General features: G+C 53.4%; 1 protein-coding gene across 39 annotated transcripts in view; it reads left to right on the top strand.

The window, feature by feature from the left end:
* CREM (cAMP responsive element modulator) overlaps positions 1–25,093 on the top strand; it is a 71,224-nt gene extending 46,131 nt beyond the window's left edge. For 9 of the 39 annotated variants that reach the window (XM_070056162.1, XM_070056159.1, XM_070056157.1 and 6 more), the window contains 4 exons: positions 5,950–6,138; positions 15,712–15,747; positions 18,983–19,139; positions 24,189–25,093. In XM_070056162.1, coding sequence (XP_069912263.1) covers positions 5,950–6,138; positions 15,712–15,747; positions 18,983–19,139; positions 24,189–24,333 — 527 coding nt within the window. In that variant the 3' untranslated portion in view covers positions 24,334–25,093. Of the gene's footprint in view, positions 1–5,949; positions 6,139–11,238; positions 11,530–11,892; positions 12,262–15,711; positions 15,748–18,982; positions 19,140–23,692 lie in introns of those variants that run through there. The other 30 variants (XM_070056173.1, XM_070056165.1, XM_070056171.1 and 27 more) reach the window with 16 other exon arrangements.
* The last annotated feature ends 2,005 nt before the right edge of the window (positions 25,094–27,098 follow it).

Genomic DNA, 27,098 nt, shown 5'->3' with positions numbered 1-27,098 from the left:
ACGCTGCATTCCTGTGACACAGTGCTAGCACTCAGTGCTCCCTGGTGACACACACGCTGAATTCCTGTGACACAGTGCTGGCTCTCAGTCCTCTCTGGTAACACACACGCTGCATTCCTGTGACACAGTGCTGGCTCTCAGTCCTCCCTGGTGACACACACGCTGCATTCCTGACACAGTGCTGGCTCTCAGTCCTCTCTGGTGACACATATGCTGCATTCCTGTGACCCAGTGCTAGTTCTCAGTCCTCCCTGGTGACACACACGCTGCATTCCTGTGACAGTGCTAGTTCTCAGTCCTCCCTGTGACACACACGCTGCATTCCTGACACAGTGCTAGTTCTCAGTCCTCCCTGGTGACATACACACAGCTCAGCTTATGGTATTATATTGTTCCATTTTGAAATAGGTTGTTAGTACCTAAACCGTGTATCAGTAAATGCAAAGTACATGTTAACAAATTGAAAGATTTGTACTTACAGCTGTCATATTCTTTTGAAAAGTAAAATATCTATTGCTTGAATATAGAAGAAAATTTGGGGTACATAATCAAGGGAGGATTTTCCTAATTATGTTTATATCCATTTCTCGTAAAGGTAAAACGTACTGTTGTTTGTTGTCTTTATGATGCATGCCAACATACGTGTCTGTATTTCCCTCTTGTTGGCTCTGTTGCCCAGTTACTGACATTATACTTGAACCCCAACGATACCTTTGTGTCTGCATCGTGTGTAATGAATTGTTTCACTGCTCTCTGCTGTTCACTTGTGCTCCAGGTTTTCTTGCAGAGAATGGAACAGTCGCAAGCTCTCGCAGTTGGATAGATAATTTTATTTGAAATTTTACGCACTGAAAGCTGTAAATAAACAGATAAATTCACATTTAGTGGTGTGCATCTTACTGGACTATGAATCCTGTGCTTTTTGCTCTAATTAGAGCACTAGTTTTTCTTTTTTCCAGATTAAGAACGTTTGACACATAAACATAGTAAAAACGAGAGCTAGCTAGAAAGAAAAAGGACAAGAAAAAAGCTACTTAGGTTCTGAGTACGTGCAGTATTCAGTACTGTGTGTGTCAATATGGTGTTAGGATTGTAGATATGCTTCCCTTCAAAAAGTAGTAATATCTAAGAAAAAACCTCAAGTCGTAATGTAAGATATGGCTGTTAAAATGAGTTATGATGTTTCATGTGTGGGAAGGCCTTATATGGTCATTAACTTTTTGGAGTTTTTTTAGGCTTTTCTCGTAGTGGAGGTAGATTGGCAGTATCAGATGATTGCACTCACTCTCCTTTGTAGTTCTGGCTAGCTCCTACCCGGACACCTGCTATAAGTGGTATAATCTATTCCCCACCTCTTCTGGACTCTTGAGTGGACGTGTCCAAAATCAGACAAAGAATTCTCTCTACTGTCTGTAAGAATTCGACCTTGAGGGTTTCCCTGCGACTTCTTTCTGTCTGGTCTGGTCATGTGCTTTGGTCTGGCCCACGGGGCATATGTGGTAAGATGCCGGAACTGCGGATCTGGGTCCGCTGGCTGCTGGATGCCGAGTGCCCAGCCTCTAGGACCCCAGGGACACAGGTGGGCAGGCTCTCCTGACCACCCCAGCTCTGCCTTGGAGAAGTTTCCTTCAGTTACTGCAGCGGCTGTTCAAGTAGGAGACGCCCATTCTCGACGGTGGCATGACCGGTAGAGGTGCAAATTCCTGCTGAAATCGTGCGAAGACTTCTTAGGCTTGAGGGGCCATCGCAGATGTGTCGTCTCACTTCCTTGACGCTCCCTAGTGCCGCTTAGGAGTTCCCAGAGAGGATGATCCCGGGATCGGGACATGGATGCGTAAAGTCTCAAGTAATCGTGAAAACGTAGGAGGTTCAGAGAATGGCGAAGCCGGAGACAGCGTGGGGAGGGCACCCCGTTCCTGCCGTTTGCTAGATCGGTGATCAGAGCAAAGAGGTTTATTTTCCAAAGTCACGTTTCTGTCTTGGAAAGGCGAGGAATACTGAGCTGCCAAGCTGTGAGGTTGGCGTGAAGACAGAAGGAGAGAAGGGGAACGTAGGGGAGAAGCCAGGAAAGGAGAAGTGTAAGGTGAGTGTGGCCGTCTCGTACCCGCTCACCCAGCTGGGCCCAGCCTCTCCCCCTCCCGCTGAGGGGGCCCGGTGGCTGGGGGAAGAGAGGCAGGTGTTCCGGCTGAGAGCTGGCGAACTGCTCGCTTAGAAACCAGACATTCCTCTCTTTGGGACCTGGCGGTCCAGGACTCTCTGACTTAGGATTCGCCGTTTGGGCCAGTGGAGTATGATCCTGGAAACTGTTGCAGTGAGAAATCGTGGTGGTTCTGTGTACCCAGTGTGCAGGTAAAAGTGGCCATTCATCTAAAGCAACAGTGCCTCTGTTAAAAATGCATTTTTCAGGATTTGGTGTATTTGTTTATGTATTTGTTTCATGCAAAAAGTGGTTACTAACATGTGGATTTGTTGGAAGAATGTACTGTAATTGGAGCTTAAAGGTGCATTTACTTACATGCAAGAGCCATCCTATCAGTCCTGTTTCTTATTAGGAATAATACCAGGTTTTACTAGCTACACCTCTAGAAACAGAAAAAAGTGTGGTATCCTTTCCTTGTCAGAATCCAGGAGCTTGTTTTATACTAAAACTTCTGTATATTTTTGTGGGTTTGTTGGAGACATTTTTATAATTTTTTTATAAAAAATTGTTTAGGTTTATTTTTTCAACTTTTATGCATGGGTGTCTTCCCTTCAGCCTTAGCTTTTGTCGCCCTTTTCAAATGTATTTTATTACTTATTTTTAATTTGGTAAAATGAGTTTAGCTGGTGTTAAAAGCAAACAAAAAGTTGAATAAAATAAAAGTTAAGTGTACTCAGGTTTTCCCCATAAATATCTTTATTTATTTACTTATTTATTTTAAAGATTTATTTATTTATGTGAAAGGCAAAGTTACAAAGGGAGGGAGATACAGGAAGAGAGAGATCTTACATCCGCCCGTTCACTGCCCAGATGACCACAACAGCTAGGGCTGGGCCAGGCCACAGCCGGGAGCCTGGAATTCCATGTGGGTCTCCCACATGGGTGGCAGGGACTTGAGCACTCTGGCCTTCCTCTGCTGCCCTCCCAGGCGCGTTGGCAAGGAGCTGGATCAGAGTGGAGCCGCTGGGGCTTGAACTGGTGCCCCCGTGGGCTGCAGGCATTGTGGGTGGCACTTAACCAGCTGCCCCACCACGCCAGCCCACCCACTTATGATTCTAATGGTCGACAGATATTTGACGGAAGTTGGCCTTCTTTTTTCAACGTACTTCTTGTCTCAAAAACTGAAAGGGAAAAGTGGACCAGGGTAGGAAAAATAGACCAGGGCTTGGCATTAGCTGGGAATGGGCGGGCATTCATCCCTGCAGCTGCACCCGCAGCACAGCGGCTCACCGGTTCTGGCCAGAGAGAAGCCGCCCTGCCGCGGCACACAGCAGTCCCAGATACAAGTGTTACTGCTGCGGGAGCCATGTGCACACCCGCTCAGTTAGGGAGTTCAGAAAAGCGCGGGAGAAGCGACTAAGGAGACTGGATGTTCGAGGTTTCCTAATGTATCCAATGTCTCCTAAAACAAAAGTTTGTTTGTTTATTATTTATTTATCCTCCACTCTTCCCTTACCGCTTGAGGACTGTCACTCAGGCTACACATTTTTTTCCCTCTCTAAATGTCCCTTGTCTGTTTGCTTGCTCCCACTGCATTTTACTGGGAATCTCAGTAGAGTGGTCTCTCATCTTCGGGATCTGTACTGAAGGTAAGTGGTGGGTCTGCATTTCCTGGTACAGGGACCCCACGCAGGCACGCACAAAGCCCGCTTTCAGGATCCTGAAGCACTGGGCAGTCCTGCTGTTGTCCAGCCAGAGAGGACCCTGTGACTGGGAGGGTCCCCTGCCGCCCGACGCCCACATCAGGAGGCCTCTGTAGAAGTGAGAGGGACGCGGAAGTGTGAGATTACCCTCCACAGGTTTCCCCTGAAGCAGCTGTGTGTGCGCACATGTGTGTGCATGTGCGTGTGTGTACGTGTTTGTCCTTTGTGTGTGCAAGTGTGCAGTGAGTGCATGCATGTGTGCATGCATGTGTGCATGTATGTGTGCACATGTGTGCACTGCACGTGTGTGCACTGCACATGTGTGCATGCTTGTTCTTCATTGTGTGTACACACATGTGTGTGCATACATGCATGTGTGTATGTGTGCGTGTGTGCGTTTGCACAGTGTGTGAATGTGTGGATGCATCTGTGTGCATTGTACATGTTTGTCATTCATGTGTGCGCGTGTGGGCATATGAGTGCATGCATGTGCGTATGTGTGCACATGTGTGTACACGTGAATTTACACATGTGCATGTTTGCAGTGTGCATCTGTGTGCACATGTGTGTGCTTGTTTGTGCATGTGCATGCACATGTGTACGTGTGTGCACCTGCAGTGTGCGTGTTTGTGTGTGTATGTGTGCGTGTGCATGCATCTGTGTAGTGTGTGCACGTGTGTGCTTGTTTGTGTGCATGCACATGTGTACGTGTGTGCACCTGCAGCGCGCGTGTTTGTACATGTATGTGTGCACATGTGTGCATGTTTATGCACGTGTGTGAGCATGTGTGCATGTTTTTGCACGTGGGTGCGCATGTGCACATGTGTGCGCGTGTCTCCAGCACGTTGTGCTCATGCTGTCCTTGGCTGTTCTCTCTAAAGCACTGTCTCCGTGACATCACGCCAGTGTCCATGGGAAATACAGCCCCACAGAGCACAGCGGATCAGATTCATTCACGGGGAGGCGTGAAGATGCAAGAAGCAAAGACCTCTTGTCTTTCTCACGCTTCTCTGTTAAGACGTTGCACGGATTGTCCCCAGACCTTCTACTGTTGTGAAGCTGCGTGCTGAAACCGGGCCAGTCTGGAGTGTGGTTGAAGGTGTCCTGTCCTGAGACAGTGTGGCAGGCTCCTCGGGGTCCTCAGGCCCGGCGTGTTCTCTCTGCCCGTCCGCTTCCGGCAGGGCTGTGCCGGTGCCGCTGTCGTAAATGTGGGCTCAGCCCGAGAGCCCCTGAGTCAGAGCCCTGAAATTCTGCTGTTTGTCTTTCCATGGTTCTGGTGGCTTTGGACCTCAGTGGGCTTTTGCTCAGCTGCCCTTAAAAATGCTTGAGAAGGACTTGGAGATACTCAGAGCGTGTTTGAAACACCAGCCTTTCTATAAGGCATTTGCATCGCACTCTGTGTGACTCTGACCGTGTGGTGTTTACATCTTCATTGTAAAACTGGCTAGTTTATGTGCAGTTTTTTAAAAGGAGCCTTTGGTTCCCCAGAATCTCTGCTGTTTAAAATTCACAGTTGTAATATTTATGTTATACAGACTTTCTGATGTGTTAAACAGGACTTAATTATCTATTAGAGTGAAATTTTAAAATACTTGCTCAATTATTCTTTTGAAACTCTAGGTTAACACGTTAACTTTTCAACATGACTGGGAAATTCTAGTATTTAGAGAACATTAGCTGTAATTATTAAAGGCACTTGGTAAATATTATACAACAAAAATGTTGAGTAGAGTTACCTTTTAAGATACCCTCCAAGTTAACATTTTACATTTCTGAGAGAATGGAGTAAGCGAAGAAGTAGGACCCCCCTCCCTGCTTGCTCCTCCTCTCTTACACAGTTCAGTGGGTTGGAGGCCAGGGACAAGGAAGCCTGTGGGCTCCATGGGTTTCAGGAAGTCCTGAATGTAGAATGCTAGTCTTTCCTGTGTGCAGGGTATTGTCCCCCACCAAAGCCCATGTCCCTTGTCAGTTCAGCATAGAGCGATCAGGGTGACTTGAGAGTGAGAAACAGTGGTGACAAGCAGACCCAGAGTGTATTCCGCCAGTGTGGGATTATCAGAAATTAATCTTGAAATTCTCTAATATGTCTTTTCTTTTTCTGTTAAGTTGCTATAGCCCAAGGTGGAGCAATCCAGATTTCTAACCCAGGATCTGATGGTGTTCAGGGACTACAGGCACTAACAATGACAAATTCAGCAGCTCCTCCACCAGGTGCTACAATTGTACAGTACGCAGCACAGTCGGCCGATGGCACACAGCAGTTCTTTGTCCCAGGCAGCCAGGTTGTTGTTCAAGGTATATTTTATTACTCTCGTACAATTAGAATACCTATGCATTACTATTGCACACCATGTAGTAGTGATTTTATGCTTTGCTGAAACATACAGGAGGTAGATTTTTGGCAGGGGAGTGGGGTGGGGGTCACTTAAAAAGGCTTAAAGAAATATTTTAGTCCATTAAGCAAGTCAAATAAATGGTCTGATCTTCATTTTATTATTCATTTATTTTTTATTTTGCGAGGCAGGAAGCATGTGTGTGTGTGTCTGTGTGTGTGAGAGAGGGCACGACCAGCTGCTGGTTGGCTCCCAGTCGTCTGCGGTGGTCTCAGCCGGGCCGAAGCTGGGAGCCAGCGAATCAGCTTAGGCGAGAACCCAGTCCCAGCCAGCAGCACCGCCTGCAGGGTCTGCAGCGGCAGGAGCTGGGGTCGGGAGCGGAGCCCGGGCCCTCCTGCAGGGAATGCAGCGGCAGGAGCTGGGGTCGGGAGCGGAGCCCGGGCACTCCTGCAGGGTCTGCAGCGGCAGGAGCTGGGGTCGGGAGCGGAGCCCGGGCCCTCCTGCAGGGTCTGCAGCGGCAGGAGCTGGGGTCGGGAGCGGAGCCCGGGCCCTCCTGCAGGGTCTGCAGCGGCAGGAGCTGGGGTCGGGAGCGGAGCCCGGGCCCTCCTGCAGGGTCTGCAGCGGCAGGAGCTGGGGTCGGGAGCGGAGCCCGGGCCCTCCTGCAGGGTCTGCAGCGGCAGGAGCTGGGGTCGGGAGCGGAGCCCGGGCCCTCCTGCAGGGTCTGCAGCGGCAGGAGCTGGGGTCGGGAGTGGAGCCCGGGCACTCCTGCAGGGAATGCAGTGGCAGGAGCTGGGGTCGGGAGCAGCGGAGCCCGGGCCCTCCTGCAGGGTCTGCAGCGTCAGCCACAAGGCCAACACCAGCCTCGGCCGGGATTTTTTAAGCAGGTTTTACTGCTCATAGGAAAAGCTCAGTTCAGAGTAGCATGGTAGAAAAGGGGAGTTGAAAAGGGGTGAGTATTTCAATTATGTAAATATCCTGCATTTGGGGGTCACAGTGCCGACCTAGTAGATTTCTGTTGCCTGTTTTGTAAGGATTTAAGTTTTCAGCCCATGATGCCTTGAATTTGGGTTTTCCCCTAGCTGTTAATTCAACTCTAATTTCTAGACAACTCATTTCAAAACAGTTGCTTATTTTTGGGCTATGCTAAGTGTACTTTGGTTCTGAGGGTGCCCCTTCTAGCTCTAACAGTAGTGAAATGAACAGTTGGAATGCCGCCCTAAAAGCTTACCTAAGGTTTCAATGCAGTTTAGTTGTCCCTGTGATAATGCGAACAAATGTGTTGAATACAGCTTTCAAAGGCTGAGTTGGAAGTCTCTCGGTCCACTTACTTAAGGGAAGCAGTAACAGCCCTTTTAGTTTAAAAGTCTCACAAATGTGGGTGAACAGATTATGACCGATGAATCCCTTGACAATTAGCTCTACTCCTGGGCGTTCTGGGGCTTACTGTGACAACGCCGTTTACGTAGGACACTCAGCACTTATGCAGCACTTCAGTGTTTCCTTCTAAATGTGCGATTAAAGCCACCTGCTGTGTTCCACCCATGCTCGTGAGCGCTGCGTGTCTAACTGAGTAATCTTACAGCGGAGTGCTGTGTCTTGTTTGTATTTCTTACATGCATCTGGGAGGCACCTCTGGAGACGGTGCCCGGTGGGGTCCGGTTTTGACTTCTCTGTATGTCCTTTCTCATGACATATGTGTGCAGGTTCTCATGTGCCTTGGATCTGTGTCAGAACTCTCTTCCGAGCTGCGCCTCTCCTGCGCATCAGCCCTATGCTGACTCTCACAGAACCGGGTCCCCTTCTTGGTCTTTTTGGTTTGTTGTCGCTTCTTAGTGCTCAGTCATTTGTGAACCATAATTCTCCCATGTGCGTTTAGAATAGATTTTTAGCTTCCAAGTGGTAGTGGCAAGAAGAAGAAGAAGAGGAAGAAGAGGAGAAGAATAAAACCAAAGATGAGATTGCATTTAATCTATGGGCTGACTTAGGGAGAACTGAAGTCTTTGTAGTATTATTAAATTGACCTAGCCCAAACCATAGAATGTCTCATTTATGCAGATCCCGTTTTACTGTTAGCAGCTTAGATATTTTCTCTTCGGAACCTCACCTATTCTTGCCCGGTTGATTTCTAGGTGCTTCCTGGTTGTGGGTACTGTTGTGAATGCACTTTTTCCTGGTACATTTTCCAGTCGTGTTTTTGTAAGCTCGTCTTCTCAGGAGCCTGCTCACCTCTACTCCTGAGACTATGCTGATGATGAATTACTGTGCGATGCCACGTGTTTGTTTATACCATGCACAGCTCATGGTGCGTATTTCTCCCTCTCTTTCGTCCTCATTTTCCCTCTTCTTCTTTCTTTCCTGTTTTCTCTTTCCTCCAGGAGCCCTGGTTCCGTGTGAAGTCCAGCGGCGTCATTGGGCATTCTTGTCGGGTCTCCCTGCGCCTCCCGGGCTGCTCTCCCTGCCCACCTTCCGGCCTGCAGCGCCCTGACAGGCCGCCGGCCTCTGTCGGAATCCCAGTCCTGCTCCTGGTTGGTCCTTCCGCGTGGGGCAGCGTTGCTGACTCGGCTTCCTCCTTCTCAGAGGCACCGCATTCTCCTGTTTCCTGCCCCCCCCCCCCAACCCCACCGCCGTGGCTGCTTTGCTGGCCTTATCTCCCTCTGCCCGTTTCCTAGCGTTAGGGCCCCTCTCCCTTTGATCCGAGCACCCATCCCCCACGGCTTCCAACTCTGTAGATGTCGATGTCCCACACTGTCTCCTGACTCCAAACCTGGACCTCCAGTTTTAACCCCCCACCCCGATCCTCTTGTTGTCTCTGTCTCAGTGACGGGCAGTTCGTCCTCCTTAATTGGAACCCTGGTGTCCACCCAAAGCCACTCCGTAGGCTCTTCCCCCGGCTCATCCACACGTCCTCCGCTCCTCCCCACCCCACTGTCCTTGCCCTCCTGTCCTTGTCGCCTGCCATCTGCCCCACGTGGGCTGTGCCTGCCACGTCCCGAGTTGGCGGGTCTTCACGGCAGACCTCGGTCCACGAGCAGGGACCTGCGGGTGAGGGTCTGCCTAATTCATACTGTGCCCCGCCGCGCCCCCCCCCCCCCCGTTTCCCACTAGCTGGAAGGGGCAGGGGCTCTCTGGGGCCTGCCTTAGGAAGCGTGGATCCCCTTCCTGAGGGCTCCCCCCTCAAGGCCTCGGCAGCTCCTGGAGGCCAGCAGCCGAGGCCGCCTCCTGATGCCACTGCTTTGGAGGCTGGGAGACAAAAGCCCGCAGCCCGTCCTGCGCTTCCAACCTTGGCCTGACCTGGTCTCCTCCCCTCTCGGATGGCAGCTGCGTCTTCCTTGCCTTGGTCGGCTATGCTTTCTCTCCTTACCAGGCCCCGCTCCGTCCCTAGGAGAGCACTTTCCCGCATGGTACGCGTTGCTCAAGTCTGGGCTTAGAGGGCCCTCCCTCCAGGAAGCCTTCCGTGATCCTCTGGATCTGCCTCAGACACCTCCAGGAGGTGCCTCGTCACGAGTGCCGCGGTTCTCGGGCTCTGTGTCCTGCCTGGGCGCCAACTTCTAAGTGGACCAGGATCCTTAGCGGCTTCTGGAGGGAGGTGCACTGCACTCTGTGAAGACGTCGGCTCTGCTCCCCGTCCACTGAGTCCGGCTAGTCCAGGGAATATATGAAACCCACTGAGAGCGGTAGTCAACGGGTTAAGCGACCCACTTCCTTCCACCCTTGGCTTCTTCTGCCCTCTTTTTTACACTAATATTTATTGAGCAGGTCCTTTTGCCAATTTAAAGAAACACTGAGATAAACAATAAACAACATCAAGTTTAAGGGGTGAGTGTGTGGCCTAGCAGTTAAGCCACCAGTGGGAACGCCCACACTCCACATCGGAGCGCCTGGAGTCTGTCCCAGCGGCTCTGCTAATTCCAGCTTCCTGTTGAGGTGCACCCTGGGAGATGGCAGGTAGTGGCCACCCACACAGGAGTCCCAGATGGAGTTCCCACCTCTGGGCCTTGGCCTGTCCCGGACCGGGCCCTTGAGTATATTTGGGGAATGAACTAGTGGATAGGAGATTTCTGTCTGTCTACCTTTCAAGTAAATAAATTAATGAAAGTTCCCTTTAAAAAATGCAATTTGAAACAAAATGTACTGACGTGCTCTCGGGCTCACACCCTGAGGCGTGACTGGGACAGCAGAGCGTCCCTGGTGAGGTCCCCTGACGGGGGTGGACGCTCTGCAGGGGCCTCAGAATGGGCGGGAACACTGACCGCTCCCCTCCGAGGCGCTGACTAAAGTCCCTGCTTCCTTCCCCGGGAAGCTGCTTCATGGAGTGAGCCAGATGTGCGGGGCTGTCCGAGGCTGCGTGCCCGCCGTGCGGGGCATCGTGCAGCCGCAGGCCGGGCGGCAGGTCACTGCTGTAGTGCAGTAGACGGACATCCTCTTTTCCCAGGCCGTGGCCTCCTCCACAGCCATGTCTGACCGGCTTCCGTCCTGCTTGCCGTCACGATTCCGCTCTTCATGTGCTGGATCTTTGTTCAACGAGACAACTGCAATGACGTGTTTTTAGAAGTTTTTGAATAGTGATTGTGATTGATGTGTGAAGTTCAACAGTCACAGCACTCTTCAAGGGGCTTTTATCATGGCGGATAATGTCTTAGGGGACCCCACGTAACGGCCGCTTCTGTGGGCCCAGAGTCCACAGTCGGCGGGGGGATGCGAGCTACAGTGGCGTGGGGTTTGGCCCTCTCAGTATCCGCTCCTTTCAAGTGGAATTAGTTCTGCCTCCCTAGAACAGTTGGCTTTACGATGTTGAACAAAGTGTTCAGCAAATAAAAGTATGTGAGGTGAACAAAGGTGGCTGGGTGTTTCTTACGTGGTGGGTTTGGAAGCATCTGTCTGTCAAATGCAGTATTTCTGTGCTGATTGTCAGAGATCAAACCCCCATGTATCACCCTAATCTCCTGTTTGTTACAAAAAATACACAGGGTGCGTTCCCTGGTGTCTGCCTAGAAACTGTGGACGTCAAGATCGCAAAGAAGTAGCCCCATGAGAACGGTGCGGCATTTAATGCTAGGGAGGCGTTTTTGCTAGAGCCTGTCTCCAGATTTTTTTTTTTTTTATGTGAAAGAAACAAGACCGTTCAGATGGTTTATTACAGGAAGGGTTTTACAGGGCTTTGGTTTCGGAGAGCTCGCCTGTGACAAAGCCAACTGATGGCAATGATAGGCAGTGACGTCACAGTGATGTCAGCACTCCTCCTTATCCCGCACATGCCTGCTGGTGTGGAACACTTTCTGTGGCCCTGTGAGAGGGGACACAGGGCGGCTCTGGATGCAGAAGCCCGTCATGGCTGTGACCGGAGAAGAGACAGGTAAGGCTTTGACCAGGGGGCGTGCAATGAACCCGGCAGAGTTTTCTCGGAAGTTTAGAGAGTGTTTGAAGAAGTGTGAATTTCCTCGTCAGGAGTGAGAAGTTTCCGTTTACAGATCTCTCTGCTGAGCGCCGTGTGAAGGGGACTCAGTGTAGTTGCGTCTTTGCTCAGTATTAGACTGCTTTCTTGTGGTCTGGGAAAGCAGCACGCACAGTCTCTCCCTCTCCCTCCTCCTCGCTCGCTCGCTCGCTCTTGCTCGCTCCCCCCCCCCCCCCCCCGCTTCCTGCACACCATTTTGCACTACTGAAATAAGCAGATAAGGGATTATTTCATCTGCAACCTGTTGCAAACTCACTGTGCCTACAAGGTAAACGTAAATGCTGTCCCCATTGTAAAACAATTTAGCTCCGGGTTTGGTTACCCTGCGAGCCGAGCAGGAACCCTGGGGGGGGGGGGTGTTTGCGTGCCCGAGCCCCGTCTCTCCTCCCGCGTTTCAAATGGTCTGTTCCCCAGCCAGCTGAGTTCCGAGGGCTGACGTCATTACATTTCCTGGAATCCTGTTTCAGCAGGGGCGTGGACGAGTTAAACTCGGAGCCCTCTGCACGTTGACGTCAGCCCCAGTCACGCTGCCGGTTAGTCAGTTCCTCTCTCTGCTCACCACTGCCTCTGTCTCCAAGGTCGCTCACTCTGAGTAGCTTTGCTCCTTAGCCTTGCTCTGGCTTTTCTCTCTCGGTAAGTGTCCGCTTGAGGAGGGGGACCCTGAAGGCAGTCACGTGGCCAGGTGCTCCTCCTGGAGAGGGGTGGGCCCTGCACAGGGCTGGGTCCGGGAGCGGTGGCCTTTGTCCTGGTTCCCTGGCCTCTGGCATTGGGTTGGTAATGAGCAGTTCTCTCTGGAGGTTTACTTTTCTTAGTGATTGTGAAAGACTGGGATTCGGTGACTCGTGTGTGGTTGCGACACTGTGTATGCAGTGGCCCCGGACTGAGCCTGTAGCTGAAGCTGGAGAACCCGACCCCAGGCCAGCCCCCCAGCCCCTCAGGGTCTTCGTGTCCCCAGCAAGTGTGACCTGCACACGCCAGTGCTAAAGCTGCCTGGAAGAGCTGCTGTTTTCTTAATTCTTCTTTCAAATACTGTTTATACAACAGTTCATTTTCCAATTTAAACTTTTTTTAAATGCTGAAACTTAAAACTGCCGGACAGTGGCAGAACACCTGTTCTCAGACCTTGACTGTCCCTTGGAAAGCATGGTTTAAGTCTGGTCCGTTCTCACCCCATCAGTGCTATTCTTGACCCACAAAATTAGAGTTTTTGACCTCACTAATGGTATACACCTTAGTTTGAAAAACTGATCTCAAGTCCCCAGCCAGGCTCTAACTCAAATGACTGGCCTGGGAAGGATTTCCTTACGGAACATGGCCTTGAACATAAGAAGGGACCCTCTGCAGTTGGTAGGATTACAGATTATTGACTCTACTGGGTATAATTTAAATTCTTACTAGAAATATGGCATTTTGTTTCTTAAGCTGACTACGCTAGGAGCTTGCTTTCAGTTGCGTCTCTGAGTGTTAGCTGTATTCAGGAGAGCTTTCCGAACCGCTCAGGACAGACAACTCTACAACCTCGGGAGACAGCGTCCCACGGTTGCTGCGTGGGAACGAGGGCAGGGCTGCCGCTGGAAAAGCAGTCGGCCGTGGTCCTTAGTGAGAAACTTTCCCGGGGAAGCATGGTTTTGTGACAACTTGTTGAAATCGGTAGCAAAGGTGAAGTCGTGTGGAAAGTAAAAAAGCGGAAGTCACTGGTCTACATGCAGTTTCAATAAAACTAAATCGGCGTGGAAGGTGAAGTTGAAAGTTGCCGTTAAGCTGTTTTCCTGCTGGTTTTGGAAAAGATTTCAGTACAGCTCGAGTGCTGATTTCACCCGGCCCTGTTCTAGTTCCCCGAGTGAAGACACTGCCAGATAAGACCACTGTGTTACCACTGCGTTACGTCAGCTTTCCCCGCACTATCAGGCACATGACGTGCTGGCAGAGGGGCTGGCCGACGCCAGTGCTCACGGGACGGGGTGGGCCCAGCTCAGGAGGTCGCGTCTAGAGAGAGCAGCACGCACGCGGTCTCCCTGACACACAGGGCAGGCAGCGTCGTGGTGAGCGGGCGGGCCTGGCACACTCGCAGGGGTGCTGTGCCGTAGTGTCTCACCACGTCACCACGTGTACACAGTGGCAGCGTCTCCCGCTGTTCGCCTCTCCTTTGTTTCTCTGTCGGCCCTGTCACCCTCCTGTGTCTGCTGCGGGTCACTGAACTCCTGTCCCCTGTCTCCCCATCCTGCTCAGCCTCTGGTGACCACTGGCCCAGGTTCAGACGCCTTTCTTAAACTTGCGCGTCCGAGAGAGGCCGTGGACTCTGTCTGTGTCTAGTGTGTTTCACTTAACGGAATGGCCTCCAGTGTCTGTCTGGCTGCCAGTGGCGATCCGTGGCGTAGGGCTGATAGAGTCACACCGCCTTCTGTGGGACAACACCGATTCGGGGTAAGGTGACTCTCCCGAGCTGACAGGGCCCACCGGTGCTGAACCAGGGTCGTCAGACCCCGCCTGTGGCTCTGTTCATGCCATACCACATCGCTGCTCCGCTTGACCCCGTGTCCTTAGCGTGACTGTGACAGGAATCGCAACAGGAGGCTACATACTGCTTCCAAAATGCATGCAATGATGGAGCATCCTTGTAAAACTCAAAATGGAGGGTTTTTTTCTAGAATATTTGTTATTATTCTTGTAGGATGCAGAGCATCTGTTTGCCACGATCCAGAGCATTTAATTCCAGTATTCATAATTTCTTATCTTTAACACAGGATGTTCCGTTAATAAACACCTGCGAAGGCCCCTTACGTGTGACTGACCGCCTGACTGTGGCAGTCATTTCCCAGGGTATGCGTGTATGAAGCAGCGCATGTGCACCTCAAGGACACACCGGTTCTGTCGACTGTACCTCAGTCGAGCTGACGGCAACACTTAGCGACTTCATTCTGCGTGGTTTTTTTATTTTTTATTTTTTATTTTGACAGGCAGAGTGGACAGTGAGAGAGAGAGAGACATAGAGAAAGGTCTTCCTTTGCCGTTGGTTCACCCTCTAATGGCCGCCATGGCCGGCGCACCATGCTGATCCGAAGCCAGGGGCCAGGTGCTTCTCCTGGTCTCCCATGGGGTGCAGGGCCCAAGCACTTGGGCCATCCTCCACTGCACTCCCTGGCCACAGCAGAGAGCTGGCCTGGAAGAGGGGCAACCGGGACAGAATCCGGCGCCCCGACCGGGACTAGAACCTGGTGTGCCAGCGCCGCAAGGCGGAGGATTAGCCTAGTGAGCCGCGGCGCCGGCCTCTGCGTGGTTTCTGGCAGTCACACGCGTGCAGTGTTGAGTGCTTAGACATCCTGGAGGAAGTGCAGCAGTGGAGGGGGCGCAGCCTGGCCACGCCTGCCGGGAGCCTCAGGAGCAGGCCGGCTTGGGGAGGGGGGCGAGAAGCCCCTGCCCCTGCGTGTGGTTTCTGAGCTCCCGCCACAGTGGACGTAGGGAGGTGACGCAGGAAGTCAGGAAGACCATGTGAGAATGCTTTTATTCAAGTAACGCGCTCAGCGGCACAGGTATCTTCATAAGCCAAAAAGCAGTCAAAGCACTGAGTCACCGCTTGCGGGGTGCTGAGGATGGCTCTACTTCGGGAGCACGGGGATGGTCCTTCAGCCGGAGCTGGTGCCTCTTGGCCTCCTAGTCTGGCGCGTGGGGTTTTGTAGGGCCAGTCTGACAAGCGTGCATTTTGAGATCATCTGTGATTCTCCACCTTCAAGGTTTTAAGTGACGGTACACTTTGAAAAGGGACACCTTACGTTATCACTCAGTAACTTGTTCTCTCCAGGGGTAGAACTGTACTCTAGAGTTTAGGGGTTTTTAGTAGGCTGATTTTTGTACAATAAGGAATAAGCGGTGTGCGGGAAGGGAGGCCCCGGGGACGATGTGTTTGTGGGTGTTCGGTGCCTGCTAACGAAGCCCGATGTAAGCTTGGTTTGGAACGCTGTCTTTCAGCACTTGAGGAAGGGGAGAGGAGGGGAGCTGACAGGTGCCAGGCACTGTCTAGACACTGACACACAGCACAGGGTTTGTTGTGAGTACCAAATGAGATAATGTATCCCCGTTTTTCAGATGAGGAGACTGAACTTGTCCCAAGTCACATGGCTGGTAAGTGGCGGAGCTGGACTAGAACCCAGGCTCCAAATCCCATGCTTTTCTGCTGTGCCGTGTTTAACGCTTGCCAAGAGAGGTATGACGTTCATAACCAGAATGGAGGGTTCCAGGAATCTCCTTCCACAACATGGTTCACACTAAGCCTAAGTAACTTTTTCGTGTTCTGATTAGAACTTGCCACGGGAGACATGTGCATGCACAGTGCACCCGGGGGCGGGTGGACACGCGGAGCCTTCTGTTAGGAAAAGACCCTGCGGGAACACACGAGTCTGGAAGCTTCATCCAAGCGTCCCGGATGACCGAGCTGGGGCGAAACCTTGGGGAGTTCAGGTTTTGCCTCGTGGCGCTCACATCACCTCATGCAGCGCCTGCTACACACCCAGCACTGTGCCAGACCCTGGAGGCATCCAGGGGGCATCCAGGGCACAGGGGCCGCATCCCCGGCTGGCCTTAGAGCTTGTGCTGGCCCGAGAACAAAACTGGTGTGTCAACAGCTTCTTCTCACGTCTCCCTTCAGTCGGGAACTTTTAAGCCCCCATTGATGAAAACAAAAATGAAACTTTAGGATTAAAAAACAAAACTCGGAAACCCTGAGCAGTTGGATGGGACAGGGGTTGGCTTTTATGAGGGGACAGGGAGAAGCGTGGCTCTCTGATCCTGGGTTCATCCTCTTGGAAACTGAACCTAAGATAAGCGCTTTTTAAAATAACTCATTTTAAAAATAAAACTTTTTGACATTTAGACTTCCTCCAAACCAGAGATTCTCACTGCCCATATCTTTTTAGTGTACTTAATCACAAGATTATATTTGAGTATTTGGAAGTTCTCCAGTGCCCATGAGAAGTACACAGACTCCTTGGGACAGAAACTCCTACTACTTCCTACTAACTTACACCAATTCTTACTTCTGGCTTGAAATCATGAGCTGTAATCTTTGATTTTTATAGAAGGAAATCAAGCGAATATATATCTGAAAAATTATAACAAAGCCCAGTTTGTCACCTAACGTCTCCTAACTAATACAGCCAAAACCACCACCCTGTGCAAGTCCCTGTAGGGTGACGACTTTCTGAGCGACTGCTCTCGCGTGGCCATCAATCGGCCTTTTGGCCAGATGGCTCCTGCCCCGGCACCTGGGCTTTTGGAACCAGGCAGAATGTTCTGTCGAGCCGTTTCTGGTAAAGACAAAACCAGTGGGTGAACTTCACTTTTCGTCCGTGAAGTGTTCCCAGCGCCCCCTTTCTCCCCTTTCCAACAACGGATGCCCTCAGCCTGGCCTTGGCCTGTCTCGCAGGCGTTCTGCTCTGACTGGCGGGTGCAGCGCCTCTGCACCTCTCTGTCCGCGTCCCTGCACTTCCCGCAAATGTCGGCACGGGCGCGCCCACTGCTCAGGCGTCACTGGCCATTGTTCCCGTTTTAGAAAGCCAGCGGCCCCCAGTGCCGCCCTTGTTGCAGCCCCCTGGACGTGGGTGAGGAGAGGCGGGGAGGCGGGCCCTCTGCCTGGTTTCCTGTGACGGTGGCGTGCTTGAGACTCTAAATATAGTCTCAGTTCCCTCACAGCTGGTTTTCTTCTTCAGCGCTGCCACACTACAGCGCGCAGTGAGACATGCGTGCAGACCGCACTTCAAAAAGTTACCAAAACAAATGCACTCTTTCTCTGTTTTTTGCTGGGGACCTTTAATCACTCTGTATCAACATTGTTTTAAAAATGACACACAGAGGAAGAGGCAGGCAGCCCTATAAATAGTAATTTTTTTTATTCATTCTGCAAAGGCCTTTAAGTGATCTCTCCTCCAAGCCATGTTTTCAATTCCATTCTTTGGTTTAGTTCCGAAGCCCAGGGAGAGAAGCCGGCACTTCCTCCACGGACGCCCCTAAGTCTGTTACCTTGCATTTAACTTTCTAAAACTGCTCGGCTGTTCTCAGGGACATCGTCTCCTAGCTGAAAGGGCAAAACGTCTCCAGGGCCAGACAGTGCATTTAACAATCACGGAGGAACTGCATTCCTCTCTGGACTGGCATTTGGTCCAGACTGCTTTTTACAGAATTTAGTACCTTTTTTTCCCTTAAGACCCTTTTTTTTTTTTTTTTTTTTGCATTTTGCTTTGAGAGACCATGCACTTCGTCATGTCTCTGTGGAGTACCAAAATAACTCTGGGCCAAACGTTCTTAAAGTTAAAGCGTGGGTGGCAGAGACACGTGGCGTCACTGGGGCCCCGCTGTCTTTTCCAGGAAGCCCTGGCCACGGCGGTAGAGAGACAAAGCACTGATACGAATTAGGAGCCTTCGAGAACCCTCAGTATTCATTGTGAAATCTAAGTACATCTGACATCTGTCTTCTAACTGTATGATTCTGTTGTTAGAAAACGCCCTTTAAAAACGAGTACTTAGAAATGTCTCTTTATCCCGAGAAGCCCGGCTCCCCAGAGCCACCATGTGGGGGCGCTGTGCTGTTCCTGTTGTGGCCGCACGCCGGCAGCTGGGCCCTGCCTTTGGCTGTGGCTCTGGTCACAGGACTGGCGCCTGAGTAGGCTCGGTGCGCAGTAGAGGACTGGGAGGGTCGACCGCCCTCCCAGTGACCATTTCCTTGTGGGGGGGCTCGCGCCAGCTCCCTCTGCTGGACTGGTTTATAGCATACACCTGTGGTAGCCGGTTGTTAATACAGCCATGATTAAACCGTCGCACATGCCACACACACAGCGTTTATACAGCGCACGCACACACTTAAAGTGCACTCAAAAACAGCTCTGGCGCTGAAGCCGTTTCCAGCTGCTGTGTCTGTGCCCTGGGCGTGAGGACATCTGCCCGTGCTGCCCTCTGCAAATCCCCTCCCAGCTCTGCCCTCGGTGAGGTCGTGTGGGGAGGGAGAGTCCTGGGAGTCACCAAATACCACGGAGAGTGGCTCCTTCCCCCAGAGCTGACCCCAGACACCCACCAGCACACCACTGAACTGGCAGTGGAACAGCCTTTGACTGGAAAAGCACAAACGCAGAAACAGCCAGGCCTGACTAGAGTGCATCAGGACGCTGGCTGGCTCACACGTGTGCAGCAAGCTGGGTACTCCTACCACTGTCTTCCCCGCTGGAGGAGGGCTCTGATGCCTAAGGTCCCACAGTCCTCAGTTCATCCTCTGCATCATCACCTCCTGGGACATGTCAGCGTGTGTCTTGTATGAAATACCGACTTGCGGACTGCTTACAGAGGCTCGTAATATTCTGTTCCGTTGCAGCCGCCACGGGTGACATGCCGACGTACCAGATCCGAGCCCCCACGACCGCCCTGCCCCAGGGAGTGGTGATGGCCGCCTCGCCAGGAAGTCTGCACAGTCCCCAGCAACTAGCGGAGGAGGCGACGCGGAAACGGGAGCTGAGGCTAATGAAGAACAGGTGAGCCCTCGCACCCCACTCAGCACCCGGCGCGCGGGCCCTCGCACCCCCTCAGCACCCGGCGCGCGGGCCCTCGCACCCCACTCAGCACCCGACGCGCGGGCCCTCGCACCCCACTCAGCACCCGACGTGCGGGCCCTCGCACCCCACTCAGCACTCAACCACTGCAGGGCCCTCGCACCCCACTCAGCACCCACTGCAGGGCCCTCGCACCCCACTCAGCACCCACTGCAGGGCCCTTGCACCCCCTCAGCACCCGGCGCGGGGGCCCTCGCACCCCACTCAGCACCCAACCACTGCAGGGCCCTTGCACCCCACTCAGCACCCAACCACTGCAGGGCCCTCGCACCCCACTCAGCACCCAACCACTGCAGGGCCCTCGCACCCCACTCAGCACCCACCCACTGCAGGGCCCTCGCACCCCACTCAGCACCCAACCACTGCAGGGCCCTCGCACCCCACTCAGCACCCACCCACTGCAGGGCCCTCGCACCCCACTCAGCACCCACCCACTGCAGGGCCCTCGCACCCCACTCAGCACCCACCCACTGCAGGGCCCTCGCACCCCACTCAGCACCCACTGCAGGCCACAGAAGGTGCGGTTGTGAGGCCTGTAAACAAGCTATGTTCCCCGAAGCTGTTTCTTCCAACCTCACTGTTTGGGCTGCTGATGGCCATGGCCTTCTGGTCAGTGTCGCCCGCTGTGAACCCATTCCGGCTGAGCCGCGTGCTTTCCAAGGGCCATGTGCAAAAGGTAATCAATTTATGTCTTGACATACGATGGGAGGAGTTTATGAGAGATACTTATTTTGCCTTTGGAACTTACTTTGTCAAGTAAGTCATCAGCAACAGAGATGTGAGTTAAGCGTTCTGTAAGCTTGCTCCAGGTTTGTGTGTATCTGTAATGCAGCTTCGCTTTTTCCCCAGCGTGGTACTCTGCTAACCTCTAGTCACAGCCTAGGATCCCTTCTAACTCCTGCTAGGTGCACGTCCAGTCTGCTCGCTCTCACTTTCTCTCTTACGTTCTTGCGCCATATTGCTGAAATTCTATTTTTTACGCGACAGCGTATCATAAAATGCCATTTTCCAAGAAGCTTTTTTAAACACGCGAACTTGAACAGAATTTCCTTTACCTCGCGTGTGAGTTTGCTGCTGCGGAGAGCGGTGCACGTGAACCCGACCTGGAGAATGTGCAGACGCGGGCTGCCCGTCACCTCGCCACCTCGCTGTGAAGGGTCCCAGACGCCGGCCCCGGGGGTCCTGCGCTTGCCGGGGTCACCACCACCTACTTCCTGTAAACTCTTGCCCCTGCACCCCTCAGATCCAGGGCTGAGGTCAGCTCTGCCCTTTGTCCCTCTGAGCGCGGACCAGAGCGGCCACAGTCGGGTAGTGAGCAGTCTCCTCGGTGGCACGGGGTGAGGCGCTTTGGGAATCCTCACACGGGCTCCTGTACCACAACGCACATGGCGTTCCGTGCCCTGGAGACAGCGGCTGCCTGGCATCGGTGTGTCTGCGCCTGCATGCCAGCCTTTCTGCCGCTGCTGTAACCGGCACTGCCTCCCCTGGGCAGAAGGCTGGCTGGCACCCCCCCCCCCCACACACACCGCGGAGCACCTGCGGCCCACAGAAGGTGAGCAGGAAGTGGCTCAGGATTGCACGGAACCAGGGTCTGCAGCCAAGCAGTGTGCGCGCCCGAGCCTGCGCACTGCGCCAACCCCAGGTCGCCTCGAAAAGACGGCCGCGTGGACTGGAAGCGCACCTTCACGGGAAGTGCGTGGGCTTTAATCCGTCCCGTGCCACGCACGTGAGCGGTCTCTTAGGCCTTTCTCCTTTTGTTCGTCAACATCTACAAAAGACTTTGGATTATATTTCTACCAGTGTAGCAGCAACTTTTCTTTAAAAAAAACCCATATTTATTTATTTGAAAGGCAGAGGTAGAGAGAGAAAGAGAGAGAGAGAGCCAGAGAGCTTCCATCTGCTGGTTCACTCCCCAGAGGCTACAACCGCGGCGTGGGACGCGGTGTCTCAGCCGCGGGGCTGGACCCCACCGCGGCGTGGGAGGCGGCGCTCAGCCTCCGGGCTGGACCCCACCGCGGCGTGGGAGGCGGCGCTCAGCCGCTCGGCTGGACCCCACCGCGGCGTGGGAGGCGGCGCTCAGCCGCGGGGTTGCACCCCACCGCGGCGTGGGAGGCGGCGTCTCAGCCGCCGGGCTGGACCCCACCGCGGCGTGGGATGCAGTGTCTCAGCCGCGGGGTTGCACCCCACCGCGGCGTGGGAGGCGGCATCTCAGCCGCTCGGCTGGACCCCACCGCGGCGTGGGAGGCGGCATCTCAGCCGCTCGGCTGGACCCCACCGCGGCGTGGGAGGCGGCGCTCAGCCGCTCGGCTGGACCCCACCGCGGCGTGGGAGGCGGCGCTCAGCCGCTCGGCTGGACCCCACCGCGGCGTGGGAGGCGGCGCTCAGCCTCCGGGCTGGACCCCACCGCGGCGTGGGAGGCGGCATCTCAGCCGCTCGGCTGGACCCCACCGCGGCGTGGGAGGCGGCGCTCAGCCTCCGGGCTGGACCCCACCGCGGCGTGGGAGGCGGCGCTCAGCCGCTCGGCTGGACCCCACCGCGGCGTGGGAGGCGGCATCTCAGCCGCTCGGCTGGACCCCACCGCGGCGTGGGAGGCGGCGCTCAGCCGCTCGGCTGGACCCCACCGCGGCGTGGGAGGCGGCGCTCAGCCGCTCGGCTGGACCCCACCGCGGCGTGGGAGGCGGCGCTCAGCCGCTCGGCTGGACCCCACCGCGGCCGTGTTCATTTCTGCCCAGTCGTGTCAGCTGCAGTTTCCTCCGGAAGCTGCGACGTGACTCCATGCCGACAGAGCTGACTATTAATAGAAGAAACAGGTGTTTTCCGTAGCTGGGAATGTGCCATCTAGTTCCAAGCTTGTGCTGGCGACATCTTGACGCTGGTAACAGGCACACACGCGCACCGCAGCCGCGACACTTACAGAAAAGTTTGCGTAGTAACATTTTAAATATGAAGCACCCCACAGCACTGCTATTAGGTGTTTAAACTTCTCACTTGATGATGATCTGTTTCGTAGCATGAGCACTTTCCTTCTAGATCTGGTAGTTAATATAATGCTTAATCATGAAAACCTTGGTATTCAGAAATTATTTTTAGTTCCTTTGTAGGAGAAACTGAATTATGTTCCCAAACTGGCAAATATCCAATGTGAATGGATTTATTCTTAACTTTTCCCTTTGCACCATTCTGATAAAATTAATTGCTGTCTTATCAAGTTCAGTTTGCTTTTATACATTTTTTAAAAATTTAAGGCCGGTGCCGCGGCTCACTAGGCTAATCCTCCGCCTTGTGGCGCCAGGACACCGGGTTCTAGTCCCGGTCAGGGCGCCGGATTCAGTCCCGGTTGCCCCTCTTCCAGGCCAGCTCTCTGCTATGGCCCGGGAAGTGCAGTGGAGGATGGCCCAAGTGCTTGGGCCCTGTACCCCATGGGAGATCAGGATAGGTACCTGGCTTCTGCCATCGGATCAGCGCAGTGCGCCGGCTGCAGCACGCCGGCCGCAGCGGCCATTGGAGGGTGAACCAACGGCAAAAGGAAGACCTTTCTCTCTGTCTCTCTCTCTCTCACTGTCCACTCTGCCTGTCCAAAAAAAAAAAAAAAATTGTTAGGTAGCTGGGAAGTCCAGAACCGTATGAGTTCCTGGGGTGAGCGTGTTACTCCTGACTAGGGTGTAGGGGTTGGTCTTTTCCTGCCATTTGTTGGGATTTCAGGGTTTCCTTAGTGCTGACTCCTGCTTCCCATAGTGAAAACACAGCCACCACGCAGTGAGAGGGACCTCTCCCAAAAATACAGCGACGGCCACACCCTCCGACTCTCACACTTAATGTGGGATCCCAGCCGTGCACGCGGGCACTGTAGTAACTGTATGTAGACAACTCTACACTACTTTTGTTAAAGTGTACTCGAGGGATCGTGTCTGTTTCAGGATAGTTTTTTTTCTGTGAAGGGGAGTGATGTACCCAGTGGCAGTTATTGTGAAAATGAGTCCAAAATGAAGATGTGTTCAGAGTGTATCTTTCACGGAGGACTTGAGTGCCGTAGCTTCCATCCCTACGCTGGAAAGAAGGGGAGAGAGAATGTTGGCTGTGTTTCCTGTTTTTTGGTGGGGTGGTACATGGACATTAGTAACTCGTCCATCTGTTTCCGTGTGTTTGTTGCGTTGGCTGTCAGTCCGTTCTCTCCTTTGGCATACTTGTGTGCCTGAAGACTGCAGTGTGTGGGGTATTAAGTGCGTGCCCTGAGGCTCCAGTTATGAAATGACCTGTGGGTCGTCCAGCAGCTGCTCTGTCCTAATGCAGAGTGCGGTGCTGTCACTTGTGGGTTGACATGGTCTGAATGATTGAGTGTTGTATTATGTAACCCCGTTTTTTTCCTCCCTTAATTTTCAGAGGTAGCATCCACTTCATTTTGGTTTGTAAAAATGTGCACGTTTTGTTTATTGTTATAATGTATTTGTGTTGTGTTAATTAAACTGTCCTCCCAGCCATGAGCGACCTTGCTCTACTGAGATTTAAGTCTGCAAAATCCCCGGTGTTGACGTGTGAGGTTTCTGAGGCTTACTTCATGTGACTGTTTTTGATCCAATAAAACAAACCTATTGTGATGGAATCCGTAGCTCCCGGCAGGCAAGCGTACTTACGAGAGCCGGAAAGGATCTATAAACGCTTTTATAGAAATTCCACTCGGGGCTGTGTCCTGTTGTGGGAGGTTCCTGGACACAGTGCTGGTCATTGTTGCTGTGGGATGTGTGCCCTGAGAACGCGCCGTTTGCACCGAGGGCTAAGTGGATCCCGTCCTCGAGTTGTTCCTGTTGTCTGACGTAATCTCACGAGAAGGCACGAGCTCGCTGGCATTCGTTGTGTGGCTCCACGCAAGCCAGGAGCGCCTGGCTGTTGAGTTTGGGGGCCGGAGTTGATGGAGCTGATCTGGACTGTGCCGACGGGTCGTTCCTGTAGTCATTTGCCTTGTGTTGGTTCCAGGGAAGCCGCCCGGGAGTGTCGCAGGAAGAAGAAGGAATATGTCAAATGTCTTGAAAACCGTGTGGCTGTGCTTGAAAACCAAAACAAGACCCTCATTGAGGAACTCAAGGCCCTCAAAGACTTTTACTGCCATAAAGCAGAGTAACTGCCTTTGGCGTGGACCTTGTTCCCGTGACCTCTGAGCAAGGCAGGAGACGCAGCAGCTCCGCTGATTGCCGTGTGGACTTGCGCGAGGGACCCGCGGGCCCCTTCCGACCCCGTGTGGCTTAGTGTGTGGCCCGGAATTGGGAACGTAGGTCTCAAGCTCTGGAAAGCAAGCGTGACCCCGCTTAGCGAGCTCTACTTCCGCGCGTCTGCCGGCCGCGTGCCAAACACGCTGTGTCTGCCCTCTGCTTCTCCCCTCTCCAGGGAAGCGGCTAAAGAGTGCCGGCGTCGGAAGAAAGAGTACGTGAAGTGTCTGGAGAGCCGGGTCGCCGTGCTGGAGGTGCAGAACAAGAAGCTCATCGAGGAGCTGGAGGCCCTGAAAGACTTCTGCTCTCCCAAAGCGGACTAGCGGAGGTGCTCACCCGGGACCCTCGCCACGCGCACAGTTGCTTTGGAAGGCGATACATGCAGAGCCGGCAAAGATTGTGGCTTCCCCCTTTGTGTCATTCCTCTGTGCCCTGACCCTAACATTCCTACAGCGCTTCACTGTACCCAGTTGACTGACTCTTAGCTGTAACTTCCGTTTTTTATTTTTAAAGAGACAAACTGTAAAAAAAAAAAAAAAAGAAAAAAGAAAAATGTGTGTAACGAATTCTTAAAATATTTGTAAGACTTGTTGCAATGCCACATATTTGCAGTTTGCAGTCTCTGTGTCATGAATAGTGTCCGATGCAATAAAAAACTTTGCAGGTCTTTAAAAATCATTTTAGGAAAGGATTCTCCGAGACAGCACACCACAGAAATGCTCCAGGAACGAGCTGCAAGAAGGTTTAGCAGCCCAGAAATGAATCGGTGGCATTTCCAGATTTTTGTACGAATTGCTTTATTAAATATATGTGCATATATTTATAGCATTGCTGCCCTTGACAGCCATTGTTGAGTCTTTAATGGAACCCTAGCGGTTGCACTTTGTAGTATTTGGTGCTCATCTAAATATCTGAACATTTACCACAGTTTTGGTGGTACATTAAGAGAGATCTTGCAAAAGTTCTCAGTGCTACTTGGATACTAATGAAAGGGGCAGCGTAGTTTTGCTATGTGGCGGGAGTGAAGAGCCTATTGGACTTGTACTGCCTGCCCACGAGGGCGCTGCTGCAGCCCCGGGGCCTGGCCCTCGCCCGTGCCCTTTCTGCTGTCCCATCAGAGAGATGGCCCCGGAGCTTTGCACACACACAGCGCAGGGCAGAGTGACAGGCCCGGCCCTTGTGACAGACGGGGCCTCGCTAGAGTTGGTCCCGAGACGCCTGCTCATGGCCTCTGCTTCGAGTGTCACCGGAAGACTTGCAGGCCTTTTAAAACAGAGACAACACCAGCTTTTAGTTTCATTTCAAAACAACTGAATTGCTGAATGGCCGTGAGGCTGAGTCCACGCTAGGGTAACTGTTCTTGTCTGTGCTTCCTGGCGAAGTTCCTTACGGCGGCGGCGGTGTGGCAATGCCATCCCCGGCGTCTGCGTCTCACCCAGTTTCCCAGCCCCGAGCTTCAAGGGATGAGCCCAGAGCCTGACCTGGTGGCGCTTGTCCCCGGAGTGCGAGCTGTGTGCAAGGCGCCGCTGCGCGTTCTGCGCGTTCTGCCCTGACATCTGCTGCGCTAACTCCCCTGTCCCGCCCTCCAGGAGGTAGAGACAGGCGGCCGTTTGCGAGAGTGCACCTGCTGCTGCCCCATTGCATCATGGTTCTTTCCTTAACTGTGCCTCCCAAGGGCAGCCCAAGATGTCCTCTGGCTTTCTTTACAAATACCGATTCTTCCTCAGAGTATGAGCTCGGAGCGTCTTTTATTCCAACTTTTGTCTTCGACACAGAAGTCAGACGAGGGAAGCGGCTGTTTGCATGCACAGAGCAGTCGCTGCCGATAGGCCGCGTGCTGAGGCGGACGGGCAGGGACCAGCAGCCAAGGCGAGGCGCCGAGAAAGGCACAGGTGCACATTAAAGGAGCTTGGTTAGGGAGTGGGTTTGCACCTGGGCCCTGAAGGGAGGGCTGGTATTCCGGTCAGGGGGTGCAGGGCAGGCGTGCTGCTCCGAGGAGCTGGAACTGGGCGATCCAGGGAGGAAATGAGGTCGTTTGATTTGGAAAGGAGAAGGAATGGATGTGACGTGGTCTGCCCTAGAACAGGCCATGTTCTTTCAGAGGAAGGGGCCGGGAGTAACACACGTCTCCTCCCTGAACCTGCTCCCTCTCTGCCCGGAGCTCGGAAGTCCCAGGGTTGCGTGGCCATGGCGTCGTGGCCAGACTCTCCCTGCGGGATCTGCTGTCTCTGCAGGTTCTGCGGAGCCTAACGTTGCTTCCACAGTTCTAGGCACCAAGGGTGGGAAAGACACCCCCGCCCCCCCCCCCCCCGCTCGTCCTGAAACCCAGCGTTTGCCACCGAAATAGCACAGCCTCACAGCCGTCCGCGGGGCCTCACGGCAGACGCAGCCCGCCGCCTGTCGCTGGTGTGCGAGCAGCGAGTGGGAAGTTTTGTGTGGACGCTGTGCCTCCCGTGCACGGAGACCATGGCTGTCACGCACTGTCGTCTTTCTCTAATCCGCAAGGCTTCAGACGCTGGGCCGTTGGATGTGGAAGTGAGTGCTCCCGCATCCTGGGCTCCCACGGCCTCGCCTGCCCTGTAAGTCACGTGACGTGGGAGGAGCCAGGAAGGGCACCTGGGCTGGTCTTCACACGTGTGTGGGGGCAGCGGCCATGGTTTAGCGGCTGGGAGCCTCCTCG

This window comes from Oryctolagus cuniculus, chromosome 13 (genome assembly GCF_964237555.1).
Source record: "Oryctolagus cuniculus chromosome 13, mOryCun1.1, whole genome shotgun sequence".
Taxonomy (NCBI): domain Eukaryota; kingdom Metazoa; phylum Chordata; class Mammalia; order Lagomorpha; family Leporidae; genus Oryctolagus; species Oryctolagus cuniculus.
The sequence above is the reverse complement of the archived record's forward strand: the minus strand, read 5'-3'. Positions and strand labels throughout refer to the sequence as shown.